Source organism: Sturnira hondurensis, unplaced genomic scaffold (assembly GCF_014824575.4).
Source record: "Sturnira hondurensis isolate 20B ecotype Veracruz unplaced genomic scaffold, ASM1482457v3 Scaffold0005220, whole genome shotgun sequence".
NCBI lineage: Eukaryota > Metazoa > Chordata > Mammalia > Chiroptera > Phyllostomidae > Sturnira > Sturnira hondurensis.
Window position 1 is genome coordinate 2,161,772 of NW_028077851.1, and position 24,019 is coordinate 2,185,790.

The window sequence follows — 24,019 nt, forward strand, 5'->3', positions numbered from 1 at the left end:
ATTTTTGTTACTAAGTCTTTGTTGTCTGTAAACGTGGTTGTGCAAAGAGGCACAGTGTTTCCACCTATGCTTCCATCTTGGCCAGAACCATATGATATTTTAGATGAAATGTTCAAATTAAAATGATAAATTATTACACCCGTATTATCACCCTACCAATCACACTTAAGCAGGCATTTCTTCTGCCAGGCCCCATATATCAGAAGAAATCCAAGACACTGATTCAAAATATTGTAATATATGTACCCTTGTGTTCATTTCAGTATTATTTACAATAGTTCAGATATGGAAGCAACACAAGTGGCCATCAATAGAGGAGTAGATAAAAAAGTGTGTGTGTGTATATATGTATATATATATGTGTGTGTATATATATATATATATATATATATAACTAGAACTAGAGGATATTATGCTAAGTGAGATAAGTCAGTCAGCAAAAGACAAATACTATGTGATTTCATGTATGGGGTGGGAAAAGAGTACGTTTATAGTTACACTGTGATTTTTTTGGAGTTAATAAAGCTATTGTAATCATTGTAACCCACATATCTTTTTCCATATATACAACTGTAAACCAAATTTTGCCCCCTTGTATATTTGAAGTCTAAAGTCAAAATGAATGAAGAAACACAATAGAAATAGACTCATAGATACAAAGAACAGACTGATGGTTGCTGGAGGGGAGGAGGTTGAGGGGCTGGGAAGATGAAAGGATTAAGAACTTCTGATTGATAGTCACAAAATAGTCCCAGGGATGTAAAGTACAACATAGGGAATATAGTGAATAACATTAACTATGTATGGTGCCAGGTGGGTGCTTGAAATATTGGGGAATCACTCTGTAAAGTATGTGATTATGTGACCACTATGCTGTACACCTGACACTAATACAAAATAATATTGAACGTAAACTGTGATTGAAAAATAAAGTTTAAAAAATAATAAATAAAAAAGAAGTTTGAAGGCCTGGTCTCAAAGCATGTTGAGACCATCTTTTGGTAAAAGATGCCTTATATCACAATGGGCTTGAAGGAGAAGCAGGTCTCTGCAGTGTTTGCTAGAGGGCTATGCTCTTCTATACCACATTGGTTTCAGTCAAGAGAGGATTGGTGAAGTGTGCTGGTGATCATCACAGTGCAAACCAAGCAGGTAGATGTTTCATTTCATTTCCATTTCTTACCTTTGTTTTTCTTCTTTGATTTATGCTGCAGAGAAGACTGCTGAAATGTCTGAAATCAAAGATAGGCAAGAATGTTATCTGACAGGGTGCCATGCGGAACATCATCACGGTATGCAGAACTCTCAAGACCTGAATGATAACTCTGAAATCTGGTCAGAGAAACTATTTTCTTCTTCCAAAGCCTCAAAAAAATCAGATATATCATGCTGTTCAACTTTCTAATCTCCTGGAAAGCAGGAGAGGATATTGTTTTTGTCTTTATTTTGTAGCAGAGAAATCTGGGCACAAAACAATAGTAAAACTAAGCACGCATATGCACAATCCTACTTTGTGCCTGTTAGAGTTTATTGTGCTTTCTCAAACAATATCTCATTTGATTCCCAGAAAAATCTTATTAAGTAGGCAGACAAGTATGGTTACTTCTTGTTCCTTAGAAGTTCATTTTATTACATATGCCACTATCACCTTTTGATCTCTTAGGTACCCCTCCTCTGCCAGTAAATATTTCAGCACTTGGATCATTATTTTCATCTCACATCCACTTTTCTCATTAGTATTGGTGACTAATCTTCATGTAGGGGATGTTGGCACCTTGGGCTCCTCAGTCCCTCATCTCCAATGATCTTTATTTCTCCAATCCTTAGATACCCATTACCATGATCATGTGTTTTCTAAAGTATACTCCAACCACTGCCTACACCTCTATGTCTTGCATAATGCTCCCAACTCAGCAATTTTTAGAAAGTCTTCCTTTGAGGTGTCCAATTCATTGACCTCACCACCCTTTGGTGCCTGTATTTCTCTCCTTCCACTTGGTTTCCGTAGGACATCATTATAATTATTCCCTTGATTCATGCTCCCAGCACCATACTCTCCTGGTTAAACAACCACCTCAGTTAAGCCTATCTTTACTCCATGGTAAGTGATGCAACAGTTTAATGTCTTAATAGAAAATCCCACAACTACATTGAATGGTCTAGCCTTCAATTAATGACTCTAAATCACTGGTTCCAATCCAGTAGTCTAGTAAGCTATATTGTTCACTGGTGTAAATAAGGTTAATTAGGTTCATATAATTAGCTAGTTAGTATGGTACAGAGATAGCATGTGTAATTTTAATTCATAGATAGTACTTTAAAATGAATTTTAGGTAACAGGTTCTTCTTTTCTTTTATAAAGGTATAACTATAAGAGGCAATGGGATTTTGTTTACATAAAATTCACTGGTCTTGGTTTTATAGAATACATTTGTATTCTGTAACATAACTTTCTTATTTAGCATCTTTGCTCATAAAAATAACAGAATAATATTATTACATAATAGTTTTCTTGTGTTTGTATATGATTAACACAATTTTCATGAATATAATATTCTGAATGGATACCATTCCTAAGGATAAGGATCAGATAATTTGCTGCCATACAGTGTATTCCAGAAAGAATCACCCAAGTGTCAAAGCAATATGTCTGTGTGTGCACATGCATGTGTATGTGTGTGTATAATTTTGAAGGACTCAAGACTACAAAAATTCACTTTGGAGAGAAAGCATAAAAGATAAAACACACACCGTGCTGATTTTCTCAAGTGTACTTTGCTCAAAATAATAACTCAAATAATAATAACTCAGGCTAGTGTGCTTACATATAGTTAATTTACATATAGTTATTTTCCCTAAATATTTTGGCTGTAAAATTACTGATTGGGTTTCTTTTTTCCTTTTGTGTTTCCACAAGTAATCATTATAATTTTACAGCTTATTATTTTTAAAAATGACAAAGATGGGGGTGGTTTGTTTTTAGGAAGCTACATGGATAACAGACAGCTTGAAAGAATTGAGTTATATTATGTAACTCCTATGCTCTTTGTGTGCTATTCTTTAGAACCTGAAGGTCTTACTTTAAACTCTACACAAAAACACATTTTATGCTCTCCAGGCTTTTTTGTTTAACAAGATTATCTTTTCTTTCCCTATAAATATATTGTCATACTGATTGTGATGGCAGAGTATAAGAAGTGCACATATTGTTGAAGTCTAAGAACTAGGCACACAATACAGATTTATCCATCATTCAAGTAAGCAAAGCCTCAGATACCTTTTGTAAATATCATAAATATTACAACACAATTATTTTAAGAGAGATTTCATTATTTTTCTAAGTAATGTAACATTTCCTAAAATGAAAGTTACAATTGAATTATATTAATTAAAATCATGTAAGTGAATTATATGCTTCAAAAGTAACAGCAAAAGCAATGAAAGCTACAGTCAAGGAAATAGGTCTTTGTACAGAAAACAGTTACTATAGCAGGTCTGAAACTGCTATCTTAGAAGGGCCTCTGTGCAGGGTGACATATGGGCTGCAGGGTGACATCCCTTGGCTGACATCTGGGAACTTGGCTGGTAAACAGTTCCCTATACACTGACATGAAGCTCCCTTAAGTGATAAGATAGTTTTGTCCACCTGGGGACTAAACACCTGTTTTCTTTTGGGGGGTCTGGTATTTTTATAGTTGCTAGGCAGGGGGTTCTTATGTAATCAATCCAATAACATTCTTGGATGCTGTTTTTTTTCAATGGGCTTCCCTGGGCAGAGACACTTGACATACATGAATGCAGTTTTACTGCTGTGGGGAGAATGTACTCTGTGTGACCATGTGTGCATGCACGCACATGACATGATTTTAAGCATAAGTTCATATTGTTTATTGATGATCAAAAATATATTCATTTGATAAGCATTTATGAAGTTAAATTCCATCTAAAATGTATTTTTACTTTATTTCCTAAATAATAGTTCAATAAAATCTAATGAATTTGTATCATTAGCCAGGACTTCTGGGCCGAGCTGTATAGGCTGCCTGACTAAATGGATTTTATACAAAACTGAACTAATGATAGTTACTACCCTTCAAACAAATCTGCTCCTCTCCTAGTCTTTATACCTTAGTAAGTGGTAATTACATCCTCCCCCTTTTCACTGGCTTATATTCAGAGTACATCTTGGAATAAACCTACCCTTTTCTGTCTATTACATCTCATAAGCAATCCACCGGCAAGCTGTATCAGCTCCATCTTCAAAATATGTTTACAATATGATTTTTTTTACTACCTATACTACTAGCACCTTGGTCTAAGCTATCCCTTACCTGCATTACTGAAATATTTCCTCACTGTTCTTCCTACTTCTGCTTTTACCTCCGTTGTTTTTAAGATAAGAGATAGGATAATCCTTTAAAATATAGTTTGAATATCATTTCTCTACACAAATTGTTCAGCGGCTTCTCATCTCACTTTGAATCAAGGCTCAAACCTTTCCAATGATCTTGAAGGCCCTGTATAACTGCCCCCTGTTATCTTTGCCTCTTGTCCCTACCCTTACTAACTTTGCTTCAGCTACATTTACTATTTCTAGATTATGCCAATTATAGTACCATCTTAGGTCCTTTCACCATTGTTATTCCTTCTGTCTGAAGTGACATTTGCCCAGATATTGTTGTGGACTCCTCCCTTACCTCCCTTAGGTCATTACTCAAATGATTCCTTTTTAGTAAATTCTTCCCAGGCTTCCCTATCTAAAATTGTTATCCTCATTGCCCTGAACACTTCTTGTTTCATTTTCCTGCTTTATTCCTCTCCTCAGCATTTGGCATTTTCAAAAGTACTTATATTTATTGTGTATTACCTGGCATTCCTTCCAAATATAACTGCATGAAAGAAGAGGAATTCTGTCTATTTTATGCACTGTTTTATATTCTGCCTAGAATGGCGCCTAGCTCAGAAGAGACGCTCAAGAAATACTGGTTGAATGAATAAAAGTTAAGTAAACCATCAGTAAAGAACATAGGATGTAGCCATTTTTTAACCCGAAGAAGTCCTTCAGCAGACAACAAACAAGCCAGGTATCTTTTCTCCAGTAATGCATTTACAGAATATTACTGAAGACTCTGTTCTATAGTTTTCCATTTCTCTGGGTGGATAATAAAAAGTTCCTTTTTTACTCAACCCCCCTTAGCATTACTTGCACTGGGATTGTCTTAGTGAACTTAACAGTTTAAATTTGAATTCAAGATGGGGCTAGCTAAAGTACATTAAATGTGTGTCAAAGATAATTATGCAAATAATTATATGATGAATTATGAATGGATGTGTTGAAATCATAATTCTGTCCTCAAAAATAGAATGTGCTAAAATAAAGGGCCATTATGAAAGTATTGTTGATCCTCTTGTTAACTATGGTGGTGCATGCAATGGTATTCTGTTTGGCTATAAATGATCCCTTTTTCAGACATTTGCCTGAAAAGACCATTTGTCTTTCGTTTTGTCCACAGATGTTCTGTTCAAACTTCATTCTCTCCTCTTCTGAATGGGGATGTATGGGGGAGGGTAATTTGGGTCATTCTTATCCTGAAACTTTCAGAAACACTTATTTTAATTGTGGAACAAAATGGCAGTTTCTGTATTACATTCTGAAAGCTCAGCTACTATTAAATTCTTCTCAAGTTGCAAATTGCGACACTTATGGGAAAATTTGCAATCAAAATACTCTCTTGTTGCAATATAGCAACTTCCTCTTACTGTAATTTTCTGCCAAGTTCCAAGATTTCTTCAGTGACTAGTCAAACCAATTGCTTATTTCTTATACATTAGAAAAGAAGGTGCTTATCATTTGAAACACTTGGGGAAAATGATGGTTACTTTCACATATTTAATTTTTTAATAAACAAATAAACAAAAAACCTTTGAAATTTAAATATTTCACAAAGGAATGTATTTTGCCTTACTTTCTAATTATTGTATGTCTGAAGAAGAAAAATCTAAACATGAGCAAGTAACTTAAGTAAGATGCTAATGGAAATAAATATTAAATCAAGAAATTTTTCATTTACAAGAACCTACAGCACAGAATTGAACAAGTTTGCTGTTGGTGGTTGCCTTGCCCATTCTATTGCATGAGAAACTTTGAGCTCAGGGGTGTGAGGATAAGGCACTGCATTTGTGCCAGGTCTTTCAGTACAGTGAGGTGAGGTTGCTTTGGATTCTGTAAATAAAGTTAACCTGTGTTATACTGAAAATGGCTCCATACACACTCAAAAATAAATAAGCATGTTTTTAAAAATAATAAGCATGCTAATTAGCAGCAAACAAGAACAAAAAGGCTTTATTTGAGAAGAATTTAGAGAAGATCAGTTAGACTCATTAGGTTGGACAGAGTCAATTTTTCATCAAAATATTATGCAGATTAGATTTTAAAGGAAAGAGGTGATTGAATTTTATACAGGATCCCATAAGGTGATTTCTTTTTTCCTATGTAGTAGTAAAGTAGGAAGAAGAGGAAGGAGTAGTGGTGAGTAGCTAGGAAGGATAACAAGAATTACCATTCTTGGGAAACAGGAACTCTCATTCTTGGGTCATAATAATTATCATTTACTGAGGGCTTATGGGTCAGACACAGTACCAGGCACTTTATATCAGTTATCAATCTTAATCCTTACAATACATCCCTAAGGTGGTTAACATTAACCCCATTTTAAAAAAGCAACAAACAGATACAGAATATATAACTTGCTGAGGACCACACAGGTAGTGGTAGAGTCAAAATTGAAACCCAGGTTTGCCAATCCCCAAACCAGTTCTTCTACCTACTCTGTAATACTGTCTCCCAAGGAATTATTCTGTAGTCATAGTAACAATGTGAAAAAAAAAGAATAAATGCTTCTGACACAAAGACATCCATTAATGCAAACCTCTCATGACATATAACTACATTGCTATGTGGAAAGAAAGAATTCTATAAAACAGAAAGATATTAATTATAACACTTTATATTAATGGAGATAATTCAAACCAGTAACATCTTAAGAAGCTCAAATTTTCATGCTTTTTTGATTTTATTTTAATTAGAGAGTTATATTGATTTGTGGGTTAAAAATGATTTGCAGGTTTTGGGGCAACTATTAATTATAATATCTTCATGAGAGGAAAGCTCACGTTAGCATTTTAATTTTGCAAATGTGGTAGAAACTGAGATACAGAAAAGTAATAAGGCTCAGCCAAGGAGGACAAGGATGGAACTACAATCATATTTCATTCCAAACCTATTAACAGTGTTAATTGAACTCAGTGCAATTTAAAAACCCTATGTCAATACTGATGAGGAAATCAGTGATCCAAATAAGGCAAGCCTGCCTCTCCACTAATTCTTTACACAGGAGAAATCTTTTGGAGCTGATTCACTGTGTTATGCAATTTTTCACCTGATACTCTGCTGATTGTTATGTAATGCCTTAAAATTATTTGGTTTATGTTCTCAACTGGTTTTTAACTGCTGCATTAGTTCCTACAAAGGCAGGAACCATCTGCTCAGCTCACCACTTTATACTCAGCTCCTAGCACAGGACCTGATATATAATAATATGTTGAAAGCATGAATCGGTTACTGACCACCTATGTTTGCAGGACACTGAGGTTATGAGTTATGGCATCTCATATGCAATCTGTCAGTGCATTCTGTCCACCTTCCCTTTAAAACATACCCAGACTCCAACCCCCTCTCACCACTTCCACTTAAGCACCCGGGGCTAGGCTGCTATCAACTCTCACTTGAACTGACCAGACCCTATCTTGTCTCCCTCCTTTCACACTTACCTCTAGCCCTTCCAGTCTATTCTCAATACACCAGCTAGAGTGATAGACTTCAAGTGTTTATGTTTCAGCAAAAATGGAATGCACAGTACCGCGGAGCAACACTGTAATAGGAATCAGGAGACATGACTTCTATTTCTCTCCATTCCAGTCCATTTTCCAGCTCTATTACTGTGGTCAAGTCAACAAACTACTCCTAACCTCAGTTTCCTTGTCTGTAAGAACAGGGGTTTGGACCAGATGCTCTTAGACATAGAGGACTAACTGTACATGATCATGACAGAAAGATGAAGAGGAAAATGGCTAGTCACCAATGTACATTCAATTATTGATGTTTTAGGAATTATGTATGCCCATAATCAGTGTCACTCTTAACACTTATTGGCAAATTATTTATTGAAAGAGAGTTAGTTTATGTTTAAGATCCAGTGCATATGGAAACAACTCATCCACAGCCATATTAAATACAGCTGTTTGGGGGTGCTTGATTAATGTGTACAATTAATATAGATTTCCACATAGAAGCAGAAAGTTCAAATACATGAAAAGCAGAACTAGGGCAGTTCCAGCCCCTGTCACTTTTGTCACCACATCTGGGTGTCAGAGAAATCAGCGTAGGCTTACTTGCCCATCTTTTGTGACAAAGAAAAGTTTATGGCCAGAAATAAGTTGAGAGAACCAGAGTTGCCTCTGGAAAGCTACTCAATGACAAGGAAAGAAATTATATGTAAAAGAAAACAGAGAAAAAATAATATAAAAAGAATCACCTCTAATGAAGAATGCACAATCCTAAGAATCTCAAATGGAGTCACTGTATATGACATGAGAATTTTCTCAGCAATGATATGACTAAACCATAACTATTAAAATTCTATAGCTATTGGATTAATAACTTTATTTAAAAGAATCTAAAACTGAACAGCATTTGATTACCTTTATTTTCAGGTTTGTTGCTGTGATATATTGGACATATTTTCTCATCATGGAATTTTTACCATGTCAGTGTAATTTGTTCCAAGAATGCTAGCTTTTATCTAAATACATTTATGACCAAGGGTGTGTTCATATCAAGCTCTTACAGAATGGACAAATGGTTGCCTCTCCAAGACAACCACTTCAAACCGTTTTTTATCTGCTTGTTTTGCTGCAGTTTCTTGATACAGAGATATTTTTTCTTTATTTATATTTATTTATTATTATTTTCATCAATGTATGGTTGCCTTTTGTGCATCCCCTGCTGGGAACTGGCCTGTAGGGAACCAGCCTGCAACCCAGGCATGTGCCCTGACTGGGAATCGAACCGCGATCCTCTGGTTCACAGGATTGTGCTCAATCCACTGAGCTACACCAGCCAGGGCTAGAGATATTTTTTCTTAACAGAAAATCTCTTAAAGAAAATATTGGATAAAATAAAAGTTAAGTTTAAAAAGTTTTAAATGTCATTATATGCAATTCATTTTATAATAAAATAATTTTTAAAAGATTTTATTTATTTATCTTTAGAGGGGAAGGGAAGGAGAGGAGAGAAGGAGAGAAATATCAATGTATGCTTGCCTCTCATGAGTCCCCTGCTGGGAACTGGGCTGCAACCCAGGCATGTGCCCTGACTGGGAATTGAACCGCGATACTGTGGTTCGCAGGCCCGTGCTCAATCCACTGAGCTACACCAGCCAGGGCTCATTTTATAATAAAATAATTTGAGGGAGATAACGATATTCTTTCTTCTCTTCCACACGGAAACATCTAGTAGGACATGATTTTAAGACTAAAAAAAAAAAAAAACCCACCAAACTTGGTTTTATCTAACAGAAGGGAAAAAAGGACATGATAGGAATATTTTTTTAATTCTGTATTTGCAGGAAAAATCAAATCATTATGCTGTCAATTTAGAAGGCATTTTCCATAGTTTTCTCTGCAGTGCCACACTCATCTTGTAAATAAGAAAACTGAGTAAGAGAAAGAAAGCAGTTTATACAAGCTCAGATGTGAAAAATAAGATTTATGCAGGGCCTGATGTTTGCAGCCACTTCTCCAGTACTGGTTGCCTCAAATGCACCTAGTTTTAGTTGGGCTTCTTCTCGTCCCACTGCTGAGGGCATTTTGGTACTATGGTTGGAGGAAGAATGCTAAGAATATTTGTGTACCACCATAGTGCCAGACACTGTACCAGATACTTTATATACATTGTCATTACAGGAAGCCAAAGCTTTTACAAAATTATATATGGGTGCACAAAGGATTAGAAAATACAGTATTTTCAAAAATATTTTTATACCAAACAAGCAGATTTTGTATGGCTATTTCTTGTAGCAGCTGTCTAATAAAAAATAAGGACATTCAACAATTACCTAAGGCAACATGGTCTGCATATACTGGCATTTTTCTGGCATTTTTGGCATTTTTCCTTAGGCAGAGCATATGAAGAAATTCTTTAAAGATTTTTCTAATGTGTTTTATTAAGTAGAAATCTCTTAGGTATTAATAAATTATATACTTTATCTTAATTATTACTTATATTAGTCAATGTTGTCATTGAAGATCAAAGACAATTTTAAGTTATATGTTTTGGTATATTAAGTAAGTAGGCTATAGGGATGATGCCTTCATATGGGTGGGCTGTACCTTGAGTCAACTCCAGATTTACAATTTAGAATTTTTCACTTTACTACTGATCCTCATACAGAAAATCACTAGAGATTTTTTATGCAGGTTTGACCTGGTAAGCACCTCAAGTGCCCACAGAAAAGAAGCCTCAGTTGGTGGTTTCCTACTATGTCAACTTTGCAAAGCTGTAACAATGTATCTCAGAATTCCCTTCCCTACATACTTCCAGTTAGGGTTAGCCACAATGTAACTTTGGGTGAATTTTGGAGAATACAAGTGAGGCAGCATCTCTTATGCTCTGAAGGACATTTCAGGGTGTCAGTTGCTGCTGCAGCTCACACCCATTGTCACTTTTCTGGTGGCTTGTCTCTTTTGTATGGGCCAATAGCTGAGTTTGCAACTCCTCTAAGTCCTGTACAAGGAGCCTGTGAATCTCCATGGTGGAGGGCTCCAGCGTCACTGAAATTGGAGGCAGAGTTCCACTTCGTGCTTGTGGGTTCTAGATTGTCTTGCTCTCCCTGACTTCACATCCAGATTTTCTTCATGACCATTGGCTCTGCAGAGGCATCTTCACTAGTTCCTCAATTGACTATTAACTAGTCTTTTATTCCATGTCACTTAGGGCTTCTGTTTCCTGATTGAACCCTAACCAATATAGTCATTAATACCCATTGAGGACATGTGTCTTAGTGCTAGGAGGCACCCTCAATTGCTTACCGAGAAGCAAATTCCCTTCCATGTAAACAAATTAATTTCTTTTCTACATGGTGTTAATAATCATTTGCCCAGTACAGTGGAAAACTTTATATACAATGTATGATTTGATTCTGAAACAGCAGGTGAGGTATTATTATCTTCTTTTTATGCATGAGAAAATGAGGTTCAGAAACATGTTTAGGTTCACAGAGCTAACTTAAAGCTCATGTTCCAGAACTACAACATTATTCTTGGTCATGCTAGATAACAACCGTAGAAAAGACAATTCTCTTCTTTAATGTTGAGCCGTTTTTACCCGGATGTATCTAACGATACAACAACCATTGTCTCTTGAGGCCACTCCAAATGAATGATTAGCTTATTCTGCTGTTTCCTAAGTCAGAAAAGCTTTCATCTAGTTAATCTAAAACCATTTGCATTTAAAGAAAGACAGAAAACTGTACTTGAACAATAATTAAATAAAAATGCTTTAAAAAAAGAAAAAAAAAGAATAGGGACTGAAACACTGATCTATTTCTCAGTGTTCTGTATTATTTTATGTTCAACTATTAGGATCCTGTTCTTGGCTTAGCCTGATACTTGTAGTGATGTTAAGAAGCAGATTTAGCAGTATCATTTAGAATTGAGATTCTAGATTGAGCTCATGCACTATTTCAACCAACTTTGGTTGGTTGCTGTCTGAGCCAAAAACCAATGAAGGATCCACAAAGGTTGCAAACAATTTAACACTGTCATTGGAAAGTTATCTTCAAGAAACTAGAATATAAAGTAGTCAACGGTTGTGACTTAAATTTCATTCCCACATAAGATCCAGGCCAAGAGACCCAAGCATATAGTTTATTAAGAAGAGTCTTTGGATGAGATCTGGGTATATACAGCAGATTATTAGGCTTATAATTATGTGAAATTTAGAGAATGATATTAAGGGGATAATATATTCTAGGAGTTTGAGTGAAGAAGGTAATTTGAAAAGTTATGGCCTTCAATGAGAAGAACCTTTGAAGAATTCTAGAATAAAATAATTTTACTTGAAGTTTTATTAAACTTGAGATGTTTCATTAAATGAGTTACTGTGGCGAGGTAATATGGATAGAATGATTAAGGAGGGAAAGAGGCATCTTGCCAACAAAATTTGAGAAAGTTTTCTGAGGCTATAAAGAATGGGGAGGGCCCTGCCTGGTGTAGCTCAGTGGACTGACTGCCAATCTGCAAATTAAAGGGTTACCAGTTCGATTCCCAGTCAGGGCACATGCCTGGGTTGCAGGCCAGTTCTCCAGTAGGGGGCGTGAGAAGCAACCATACACTGATGTTTCTCTCCCTCTCTTCTTCCCTTTCCCTCTCTCCAAAAATAAATAAATAAAATCTTTAAAAAATGGGAAGGGTTTCTTTAACCTCTCTGCTTTAGTTTGACTTTTCAGAGAGGTATGTCCAAAAATATTTCATAATTATTGATCTTAGCAATGAAGCCAAGGGTCTGTCATTGGAATTATTTTATTTTATTTTCTCAAAGGCAATGAGGAATTTATAATAAGTTTTAAACTGAATAAATTTAACCTAATAAATTCCTAATTAAATTCTTTGTCCTGTTTTGAATGATGTATCACTAAATAAGCCAGATTTTTTGTTTTGCTTCCTGGCAGCCATTATTTAAGTAGGAACTAGCAGAATGAGACCCACCTTTGTTTAAACATGAAACTGAAAGAACTGGCTTTAGTTTATCAATAATCTATTTTATAAAGTGTGACCAGAAATCTCTCTCAAAAGTGAAAGCATGTTAATCTTTTTATTTTGTTTGTATATATGATGCTTTATTAAAATTCAAAATTTATAAAAGTTTTCAAATATTGAAACAATATTTTGGCAATTAATAAAATTTATGAATTTAATCAGTCTCTTAGGAGTTCCATTATGTCACAAGTCCTATATATTAATCTTTTACAGGCTGCCAAAACTTTACAAGCATCACAGAACATAATAACAAAAATCAAATGAATTACTTCTGCACTCAACAAATACAACAGTATTGGTGGTATAGGTTTGGTTCGTTTTTCAGTAATTCTATATTTATTTTTAAAATTCTCTTATTGATTAAATTCCCTTTAATTGTTATCTAGATCATCTACTTGATCTTCAGAGAGTTTTTGTAGCTTGTGGGTTTTGAGGAATTGGTCCATTTTATCTAAACTGTTAAACTTATTTGCAGAGAGTTCTTCATAGTATTTACCTTAATCTTCTAACATCTATGGAGTCTGTAGTGATAACCCCTTTTATTCTTGATATTTGTAAATTGAGTCTCCTTTCTTACCTTTGTCTGCATTGCTAGAGGCTTATCAATTTCTTCTTTGATTTTTCAAAAACCTCCACAGCTTTTGGTTTGATTTTTCTCTATTGTTTTTGTTTTCGAATTTTATTGATCTTTGTTGTTTATTGTCTTTTTTTCTGCTTGCTGATTTTTGTTGTTCTTTTTCTGATTTCTTCAGGTGGGAGTTTAGATTATTGATTTGATACCTTCCTCCTTTTCTAATATAGGCATTTAGTGATATAAATTTTCTCCTGACCATATATTGTATTCTCATCCTCATTAAGTTCAATTTTCCTTGGGTCTTCCTCTTTAATTTATAGATTATTTAGAAGTACGTTCTTTAATTTACAAGTGGTTGGACACTTTTTTGGTATCTTTTATCTATTTCTAGTTTGATTACATTATGACTAGAGAACATGTATTATGCTGTTGTTGGGAGTCAGATACTGTTTGTGGGTAGTCAGGTAGTTGTTTAGGACTTCTATATCTTCATTGAGTTTTTGTTTAGTGACTCCAAAGATTACTGAAAGAGGGGTATTGGAGTCCCCAACTATAACTGTAGATCTGTCAATTTCTCCTTTTAGTTCTTTTGGACTTTGTTGCCCTTTTCCTGGTCCTTGGGCTAAAGACAGCAGGCTTTCTTTGGGTTCTATTTTGTTTGGTTGTGGGCTTCTCTAGCACCTGGGCCAGAGTATATGGCAAGCAAGAAAAAAAAAAAGCCAGGAAACTCACTGCTAGGTTTTTCAGCTGTGAAGGTCCTTGGCCTGCTTGCCTTCTTCATCTACCTTTCAGGGTCTTCTTATAGGTGACATGTCTTGTCCAGGTTTGTTGTTGTTACTGTTATTGTGATTAGGAGGAAAAATAAAATGGAATGTGTGTTCTACCTTACCCAGAACTATAAGTTTGTATTTTTGAATCTTTAAACCCCTCAAAAGTATTTCTATCTTCAACCCCCTAGTCTAGGCAGTTCAAATGTCAGTACACCAGTTGGTGGTAAATATGAAAATTGAAGGGGGGTATTGCTAGTAGTTGATTTGTTTTAAAAAATATTCATAAATATGGAGGCAAAAATAACTATTAGTATAAATAGGTCAAGAAACATAAGTGAATTTCCCTCCTAGACTTCTTCATGAACTAGCATTCCATAAAGTATTTCATATGTATAGGCAAGTAAAGACAAGATTTCCTTTCTTCTTTTTTAAAACCACTTATCTATATCTAGGGCAGTAGGTCTCAACAATTTTTGATTCTCTTCCCCTAAGATAGGCCAACAGATTCCATAGTCCATTTGTACCCACTTTCCAATGGAAATATAACTCAGTGATACCAGGAGAGTATGACTGTATGAGAACAGTTGGGTATGGATGATTGATAATATCATTTTTAGAAAATTGTGGGTAATGTGAATCACAGTATGCTATAAGGCAAAGCAGGGAACCTAAGCCAAACTAAAATTAACAATGATGAAATCTAACAGTAATTTATAATTTAAAAAACCCACAACTGAAAACAACAGGTAACTGAAAAATATCCTGAAGATGTATCAATATAGCATTCCTCCTGAAAACCATGGAAACCAAAACCATATACTGTCATGCTTCTGCAATAGGAGCACAACCACATTGTTAGATGCATGGATATCAGGCTTCACGGAAAAAAAGTGAATTGGAATATTCAGCAAATCCTGACAGTAAATTATTTTATGGTTATTCAATTTGTTACCTTTTTAAAATTATGTAGTAAAATACAACCAGAGACATTGAAAAAAAAGAAGAAACCGACAGTAACCAGAGTGGAGTGGGGAGAGGGGATAATAGGGGAAGGGCCATCAAGTAATATGTATGAAAGGCACATGGACAAAGCCAAAGGGGGTAGGTTTGAGAGTGGGAGGCAGGGATGGATGGGGTGGGGGAGTGGGTGGGGAAAAATGGAGACCACTGTACTTGACCAACAATGAAAAAACTAATTTGTTAAAAAATCATTTAGTAGGCTACTATTTAGCATTGTTTAGTAATAAGAGAGAAAGAAACTCTGACAAATTATGTGTCATTTGCCAATAAGAATCAAAGAAAGGACTGCCATTTCTGCATCAAGCCTCAGCAACCAGGAGCTTTTAGCCAAAGATAGCCCCTGCTTTGAGAATCACTGCTCTAGTAAAGTGGCCCAATGGGAAACACTTTTCACAGTCCAGACTGTTTCCTTGTAGGGCTTTGCCAGTGCTACTATGAATTTGGCATTAACACTCTAGAAATAATAAAATCATCCATAGAAATCAGAGAGAATATATACAAAAACAAATACAATGATATTTAGAATGGATGTCTAACATGTCTACATGCTTGGTGGTGAGGAGAAAGATCATAATCACATTGTTCTGTGACTGTCATCCAGGTGAATGAAGTAAAAATGTGGAGATAGTAGTTGCTATAAACAACTGGTAGTTCAGAGATGGCTTCCTAGCCACTACAATGAACTGCCCTTTGGTCTTAGTTTCATTGATGCTGAAACAATGCATCTAAGTCAGGGAGCTATTAGACAAACCAAAATTTATCACTGCAGATAAACTTAATTATAAATGTTCATATGCTGACATTATGACATTTTCATCTTTATGTTAGTAATAGTTCTGTCTTCTCTAATAGATGGTACAATCCTTATTAACGGGAATGGCTATATTCATCTAAAAATGTGGATTTTGCAGCTGGGCTGCCTGGACTTCTAAATCTTTATTATTATTATTATTATTATTATTATTATTATTATTATTAAAGGTTTTATTTATTTATTTTAGATAGTGGGGAAGGGAGGGAGAGAGGGAGAGAAACATCCATGTGTGATTGCCTCTCATGAGCCCCCTACTGGGGACCTGACCTGGCCAGCAACCCAGGCATGTGTCCTGACTGGGAATTGACACTGTGACCCTTTGGTTCTCAAGCCAATGCTCAATCCACTGAGCCACACCAGCCAGGGCTAAATCTTCTTTATTATTATATAAACATTTCTACTGTAAATGCTAAGAGGAATGAGTCAAACACTATAGCCAAACTGTATTTTTGTTGCTTTGTGTATTTTTATTGGGCTGCTGAGTATTATAATCTAGGTCTGCTTATAAGGAACACCCTACATATATATACATACACATATGCACAACTTTAGTAAATCGTTTAAGGGTATTTAATGCTGGTATAAATTCTGCCATTAAATTCAACTACATTTTCTCTAAATTTGAACTCATTTTGAATTTGAACTCAGACCACATAGAGACAGTATTACAGCAGATATCACCTGTGCAACTCTGTGCTTAATCTTCATAGTTCTCCTCCGCTAAGTCTTATTCTGTTAAAATTGCCTGAGTTATCCAAATAAATAATTGAATTGGTAAGAATGAAGATTAGTTGTTCATCATGAAGATGATTGGAATACATATGATATTGTTCTTGTCCTTCAGGAACTTTGACATAAAGAAAAAATTTTCCTTTTCCTTTTTATTTTTAATATTTTATTTATTTATTTTTAGAGAGGGGAAAGGGAGGGAGAGAAACATCAATGTGTGGTTGCCTTTCGCGCTCCCCTCACCGGGGACCTGGCCTGCAATCCAGGCCTGTGACCTGATTGGGAATTGAACTGGTGACCCTTTGGTTGCAGGCTGGCACTAAATCCATTGAGCCAGGGCTGAATTTTTTTTTTAATTTTTAAATAAGCATGTGTAAACAATGAAAACATAAAACAAGAATTCCTGTGAAATATAAGAAGCAATCACTTAAGTGTACATTGTTTTGCCTCTGAGGTTCAGGCAATTCTAACTATAGTACTCTAGTCTCAGTAATAGATCATGCTGAATAACTACTTGTGCTCTATAACACCAGAAGCTCTGTATGTTTTTCCAAACTTCATAAAAAATAGTAACAGAGAAAAAGATAAATCTGGGTTGAAATCAGTCCAGGTACTGAAGATGTTATTAAAATAAATCTGTGAAGGCACATGCTTCTTGAAGTCAAACTTTTTAAAAATTCACTCATTTACTACATGCACGGCATACCAGGGTAGAGTGTGGGAAGATCACTGGGGTAGGTGACTTGGGTTCTAGTCCTTACTCTTACACTTTTTTTCCTTTTTTTGCAGTACAACTTTGGGTAGATTGCTTAATCTTTCTGAGTTTGAGTTTTGTTATTTACAAAGATGGTTGTTGTGAGGTTCAAAAGATACAACAAATATGGAAACTCCCTGATAACTGGGAAAGTACTAAGCAAGGTAAGGTCCACAAGAGAACTGAGAGTCTAGTAAAAAACCCATCAAAGAATGTTCTTGTTTTGAACACTGGTTAGAAAAATCTAACATGTACATTGGGGCTAACAATTCTTTTTCTTTTAAACCAGAGATTACAGTTAGAAAGTGTCCAGCCTTCTGCTGTGGGATTAGCAGGTCACTGTTAAATGGGAAGACTTCTCCCGTCATTAGTAACATTCCTTACTCTGTCCTGTTCTTCTGTCAAAAATCAGTTGGAATAATTAATTGTCTGGGAAATACCACATCACACATTCAGGATACATTAATTAAAGTAGAAGGCAAAAGGAGACCCTCTGATTTCTTTCCTGGAATAAACTTGTAGAAGTAAAGTTGCTAGACCAGGTTCTTGATACACGTAAGTACATAATATTCCTTAGGAAGTTGGCAACAATTTATACTCCTAGAAAATCTTACAATTTTCGGATTACCAGTTTGACTCACCTTTTACTATCTTCCATAATTTAATAACTCAAAATCTTCAAGACTCATTTCTTTCTTTTCCTTCCTCACAGTAGTCTACTGGATATGCATGAAAGGATGGTGCAGGCTGTGTTTAAATGCTTCTTCTATGGTTTACCGCTCCTCTTAGGATAAATCCAAACTTTAATAGTTTATACACTCCAGATAAAGTGGCCTCTTGTTCCCTCTCCAGCCCCATCTTTACCACCAACTTCCTTTTCAAACAAGCCAACTGGCTCTTATCTTTAGATTTTGTTCAAGCTATTACTTGTGACTGGAACACCAGATTTTACAGAGAGCTCAGTGTTCAGACAGCATTTCTGACTAGTGATAGTAAAAATGGCCCCTTTCATACAGCTAAGAATATTGATTTCAGACTGACTGCAAATACATGTGGAAAAACCAATAATTTGATTTTTCAACCATTCAAAGAAGCAGCTTTTGATATGGGCATTGTTCTCTTGAAGAGGAAGAGGCTTGAGGGTATGTTACTGGGGACAGAGGAAGGTAGAGAATGACCGCTTATGATTGTGAAGTACACTCCTACTTCAATCCAAATAAATAAAAATATTTTTCTACATTCTAGTTTTATGAAAGCTATAGAATAAGTAATGATTTTTTAAATTTACTAAAAAAGCACCTCAAGTATAAGTTATTAACTGTTTCATATTTTGTATACCTAAATGATACACTTCTACAGCAGTGACAGACTAAATTTTTTGATCCTCTCAGCTAATACACAGTTGTTCAAATTACTTAAAAAGCATAGTCAATATTTTTCAAGGGCTCCTAGTAAGGAGCCATAGTTCCACTGGTACAACAAATTCACTTTTAACCAAAATGATAAACATGGGTTGTTTTTGTGATTTAATGTTCTGGTTAACAAGATTCTCAGCCTATATATTGCCATTGTCCTCATCATCTTCTGGCCAGGCTTAATGGACCTGCCTTTGGCCTTATACCTCTTGATCAATGCTCTGCATCAGAGAGATAAACAGGCTTCTCTCATCATGCAAGCCCCTAGTTCAAAATTCTTCAATAGCTCTTCATCACTGCAGGAAAGTGCCTAAGTAGTTTATTATAAAATCCCTGATCTAAGCTCACCTACCTCTCTAGGTCCATCTACTGTCCTTTTCTCACATACTTTCTTTTTTAAAGATTTTATTTATTTATCTTTAGATGGGAAAAGAAGGAAGGAAAGAGGGAGAGAAATATCAATGTGTGGTTGCCTTTCTTGTGTCCCCTGCTGGGAACTGGCCTGTAACCCAGGCATGTGCCCTGATTGGGAATCGAACTGCGATCCTTTGGTTTACAGGCCCGTGCTCAGTCTACTGAGCTACGCCAGCCAGGGCTTCTCACATACTTTCCTTAAATTTTATTTAATTCTTCCACAAGGACATGGTTACTGATTTTAGAGAGAGGGGAAGGGAGGAAGAGAGAGATAGGGAGAGAAACATCAATGTCAGAGAGAAACATTGATCAGTTGCCTCTCCTCTGTGCCCTGACTGGAAATTGAACCCACAACCTTTCCTTTTATGAGACAATACTCCAACCAATTGCACCATATCAGACAGGGTGCTTCCCTTCAATTTTTACAAACCACTAATTCTTAGCCATGTGAAGTCTCTAGATTATGCCATAGTCTCACACATTGTGGCACAACTCCACATGTCTTCCCACAATACTGTTACTCATCTTCTACTCTTCATCCAAATAGCCTTTTCCCACTTCCCTAGAAGGCTGAGGTCCTCCTCCTCCCATGTTCCTCCTATATTTCTTGTACCAATCCATTACAATAGTCAAAATATATTGAGACTCTTGGAGTACCTTTCTCTCCGTATAATGGGCTGCTATGCCTTCCCATTTTAACCTTGAGCATTATGCTCCAAGTCTAGCAGCTTTTAATTTTTAAATAAAATCATGAATACATTAAATATCCTATCTTTAATGTGGAATTTTATAGCTATTTATTTGCAGTTATTATTACACTGATTATTAATTAGTTATTATTCTCAAATAATTCTATGCATATTATGTTATTTCATTAAAAACCTAACCAGCTATGGCATATGAACTCACTGAACATATGAACTGAAGAACAAATCAATAAACCATTGTGTGTTTTAAGGGCATGAAACTCTAAGCTTAGGATCTTTTGTCAAAATCTATCAACAAAATAAAAATAAATAATCTGGAATTCAGCCAAAAAAGTCTTTGAATCAAAGCTGTATTACAGAGTCTGAAATTTTACTTACATGATATAGTGTGGTCTCTGGCACAGGTGTGCCCATGATGTCTTGTCTCAATGTATCCATTTGCAAACTAGGTAGCAATGAATAGTGGGTCGGGCTATTACTCTTATCTCCCTTCTTTTTAGACTTCTTCCCCGTGTCTTTTTTGCTGTTTCTCTGAAACATGTATTCTTCTTGAGCAATTTTTTCATTGCTCATGTATCGGAGTAGAGAGTTTTCTATATAAAAAAGAGATAAATATACCAATATAAATATGCAAATATTCCAAATTTACTATTCCCTAATTGTGCTATTAAATTTCATTTCAGAAAATAACTTGATTTAATTTATAAAATAGCTATGTAGTAAAAAACAGAGGACCTTATTATTTGGGACCATAGGGAAATAAGAAATAGAAAACATAAAAATTATTATGTCCAAGTTTCATCTCTTAACCAACTATATCAGAGTCACTTGCAGAACCTAAAGCAGAAGCTCCCCCAGGGGAATTCTGCTAAAAGTTGATGACAAACACCAACCTATGTCAGTCTAGGTAGCATCCTTGAAGAAATTAAAGTCCACATTATGAAACAATAGCAAGGAAACTTAGCTTATAAAATCTATGCTTAAATTCATAGCCAGCAGTTAGTACTTCATAAGGCTTCCCCCTGCCCCAAGATGTCACTATCCTATGAAGTTCCAGAGAGTGACTCAGAGATGGCATATGATAAGCATTTTGCTTTTTATATTTTTCTTGATTAATTCTATAAAGCAAATGAAGTTAGAAACTGAAGTTAAAAATGGAATGAATACATAGATGTAAAGAAATCTGTTCAAGTTCCTGTATTTAGCAACATTTTCAGCAGTGCCTGCTCCATAAAACAAGTGTTAAGAAGACTAATGAAGCAGATATTCATGGTTGCTTATCCCTGTGTGGTCTGTGGATCTGTGTAGCAATGAAATATATTCTGTACATCAGATAGAACAAACAAATGGGTTAAACATACTCTGACGAAGCTTTGTGAGCTTAGGTTTTATGAATCATTTTTGCTTTGTTTGGATTTGTTTTATTTTTCATCTACAACTTTATGGTTCTTCATCTCAGAAAGTGGAAGTAGCGGTATGACCCACTGGGCCCCCCATATCTACACTTGGTCGAATACATTTAGTAGGGTGACTTTCAGTTATCCTCTTTACTGCTCACCTCAATGCAGGATAAGTGAACATAAAAACTTACTTTTGGTAGATACTTCAAGTGTAGCCCACCCCCAGTAAGAAGATAACCCTGAACAGCAAACAGAAGAGAAAAAAGAGCAAAGCAGATTTTTTCCATTTCTATATGGTTTTCATTAGAGTCACTGCCCCAGTTTCCATTACCTTTTATCCATATGCTCACTGCTCATTTTAAGGTTGTATTAACATAAAAGTGGTGAGGCTGCATCACGGACCAATGGGGAATGATCACAAACTCTATTTACTAAACTTTTATGCAGTTTCACACTTCTGACCTTGCTTTCCAAATGTCAACTTTCAAATAACAATTAGATATTCATTTTCACACTGCACTTATCTACCCTGAATCCCTTAGGAGGCATTCAGAGAAGATATCTACTTAATAACAGATCAAGATCATCAAATATTGGTCTGAGTCTGTTTGGGTGTACCATTACATTAATGAGAGAATTAAAATTTTCTACTGAAGCCATAACATCCTATTTAAAGAACATTTAAATTTGATTTTTGTTCCAACAACCCAGCCTACACTGAAATTCTAGAACACTTACCTCTTCTACTATCTCTCTTCATCTTATTTGGATCTTCATAGTCCCCCACCCAATTATACTCCACTGGCATAGAAATAGGTCGTAGCTTGCCTAAACACAGAGAACAAAATTCACATCACATTGTTTTTCTTCCCCATGTCTGCTTAAACTTACATGGATTTTTAGCTACAGTCTGCAAAACACACTCAATCATATGCAACATTATGGTTGGCATTTGTGTAGATGAAAAATGTGTGTGTTTTGAGCCAGAAGGTGAAACTGCCTGTGGCAATTGGCCAGGTGATAATTCAAACATAAGGTATGTTTTGTAAATAATAAAGAATAGCCTAGGTTTGCTCTCTAGGCACCGCAGACTTTGGAGGTGGTCCTTTACAAAGAAGATCATTATTTTAGTGAATTTGACTTCATTTTCAGTAACTGGATCTCTATCTTATTCCCCAATGCCCTCCTGTCTATATATTGGTAGCCTATCTCCAATATAGTAGCTCCTTGTATTTAACCTGCATTCCAGGACATTAACTCATTGTTTTGTACCAGGACACCACAGTACTAACTTCCCATCTTCACTGCCTCCTAACTCCTAATACTTTTTGGATACCCTCATGCTTCAGCATTATACCTAGATTCTCTTCCGAAACTTATAGCCAGGTCTGCCCCAAATGTCTCTTTTGTTATTGTGAATAAGTTTAGTTTTTAGATCCAACTATTCACTGCTTTGTCCTGTCCCATTTCCCTCCAGGTCTGTATTCTTATTAAACAACATTTAATTTCACAAGAACTTATGGCATAGACTTCAAGAATATCTTTTTGGTGAGGCTACAGTGTATTATTTTTGATCAACTTGAAATCCTGAAGCATAAAACAGTGAAAAGAATTATACAAAACTTTAAGAATCATATCTAGCACAATATGTGGCATACAATAGTTGCTTAATAAATTTTGAATTGATAAAGCAAAGAATCACACAGGCCTGGATGATAATAATAATGATGATAATTATGATGATGATGATCATGTTAATGATACTAACACATATATCATTTACCATATGTCACATAATGTCTAAGGGTTTTATAAGTACTAACTTGTTCAATTCTCATAATTATGGGAAATATACTATCATTATCCTCATTTTGTTAGATAAAGAAACTGAGGTAGGTTATGTAACTTGCCCAAAGACACTTAGTTGGTAAGTGTGCAGTACCAGGATTCAAACTCAGTCATTCAAATACCACTTCTGCCTTAATTCTTGGTGACTTTAATACTCAGCTTCCAATATTCTGGCCTCACAGTTTCTCATTTATATATTCCTGTAGTCATATACTTAATCTTGTCATCTGCAAAGGCTGTAATCCCGCCCTGTATCCCATTTTCCAACTACCACCTTCTACATTTCTAGCATCCCCCTATAGATCTCCAATGATTCTTCCTCCTTTAATCACAAATCTTCCCACCTTCCAACACCTCTAGGTCACTGTATGTCTTCATTTCCCTCCTTGCCCAGCTAAATCTCATAATCAGTTACTATAACCATTCCATATATCTAAAAAGATTCTACTACAAGACTTATAATTCTGTTCTTAAGGAAATTTTCCTGCCTTATGGCTTTTTAAAATGTATTTATTTATTTTTATAGAGAGGAGGAGGGAGGGAGAAAGAGAAGGAGAGAAACATCAATGTGTGGTGGGTTGCCTCTTGTGTCCCCCCCACTGGGGACCTGGCCTGCAAGCCAGGCATGTGCCCTGACCGGGAATCAAACTGGAGACCCTCTGATTTGTAGCCTGTGCTCAATTCCCTGAGCTACACCA

The 24,019-nt window shown here is 35.6% G+C and overlaps 1 protein-coding gene across 4 annotated transcripts in view; it reads right to left on the reverse strand.

The window, feature by feature from the left end:
• CNKSR2 (connector enhancer of kinase suppressor of Ras 2) overlaps window positions 1-24,019 on the reverse strand; it is a 301,559-nt gene that overhangs the window by 72,780 nt on the left and 204,760 nt on the right. For 2 of the 4 annotated variants that reach the window (XM_037046240.1, XM_037046237.1), the window contains 3 exons: window positions 22,212-22,301; window positions 20,452-20,666; window positions 1,184-1,232 (listed from right to left, as the gene is read on the reverse strand). In XM_037046240.1, the coding sequence (XP_036902135.1) occupies window positions 1,184-1,232; window positions 20,452-20,666; window positions 22,212-22,301 (354 nt within the window). The remainder of the gene's footprint in view (window positions 1-1,183; window positions 1,233-20,451; window positions 20,667-22,211; window positions 22,302-24,019) is intronic. The other 2 variants (XM_037046241.1, XM_037046238.1) reach the window with 1 other exon arrangement.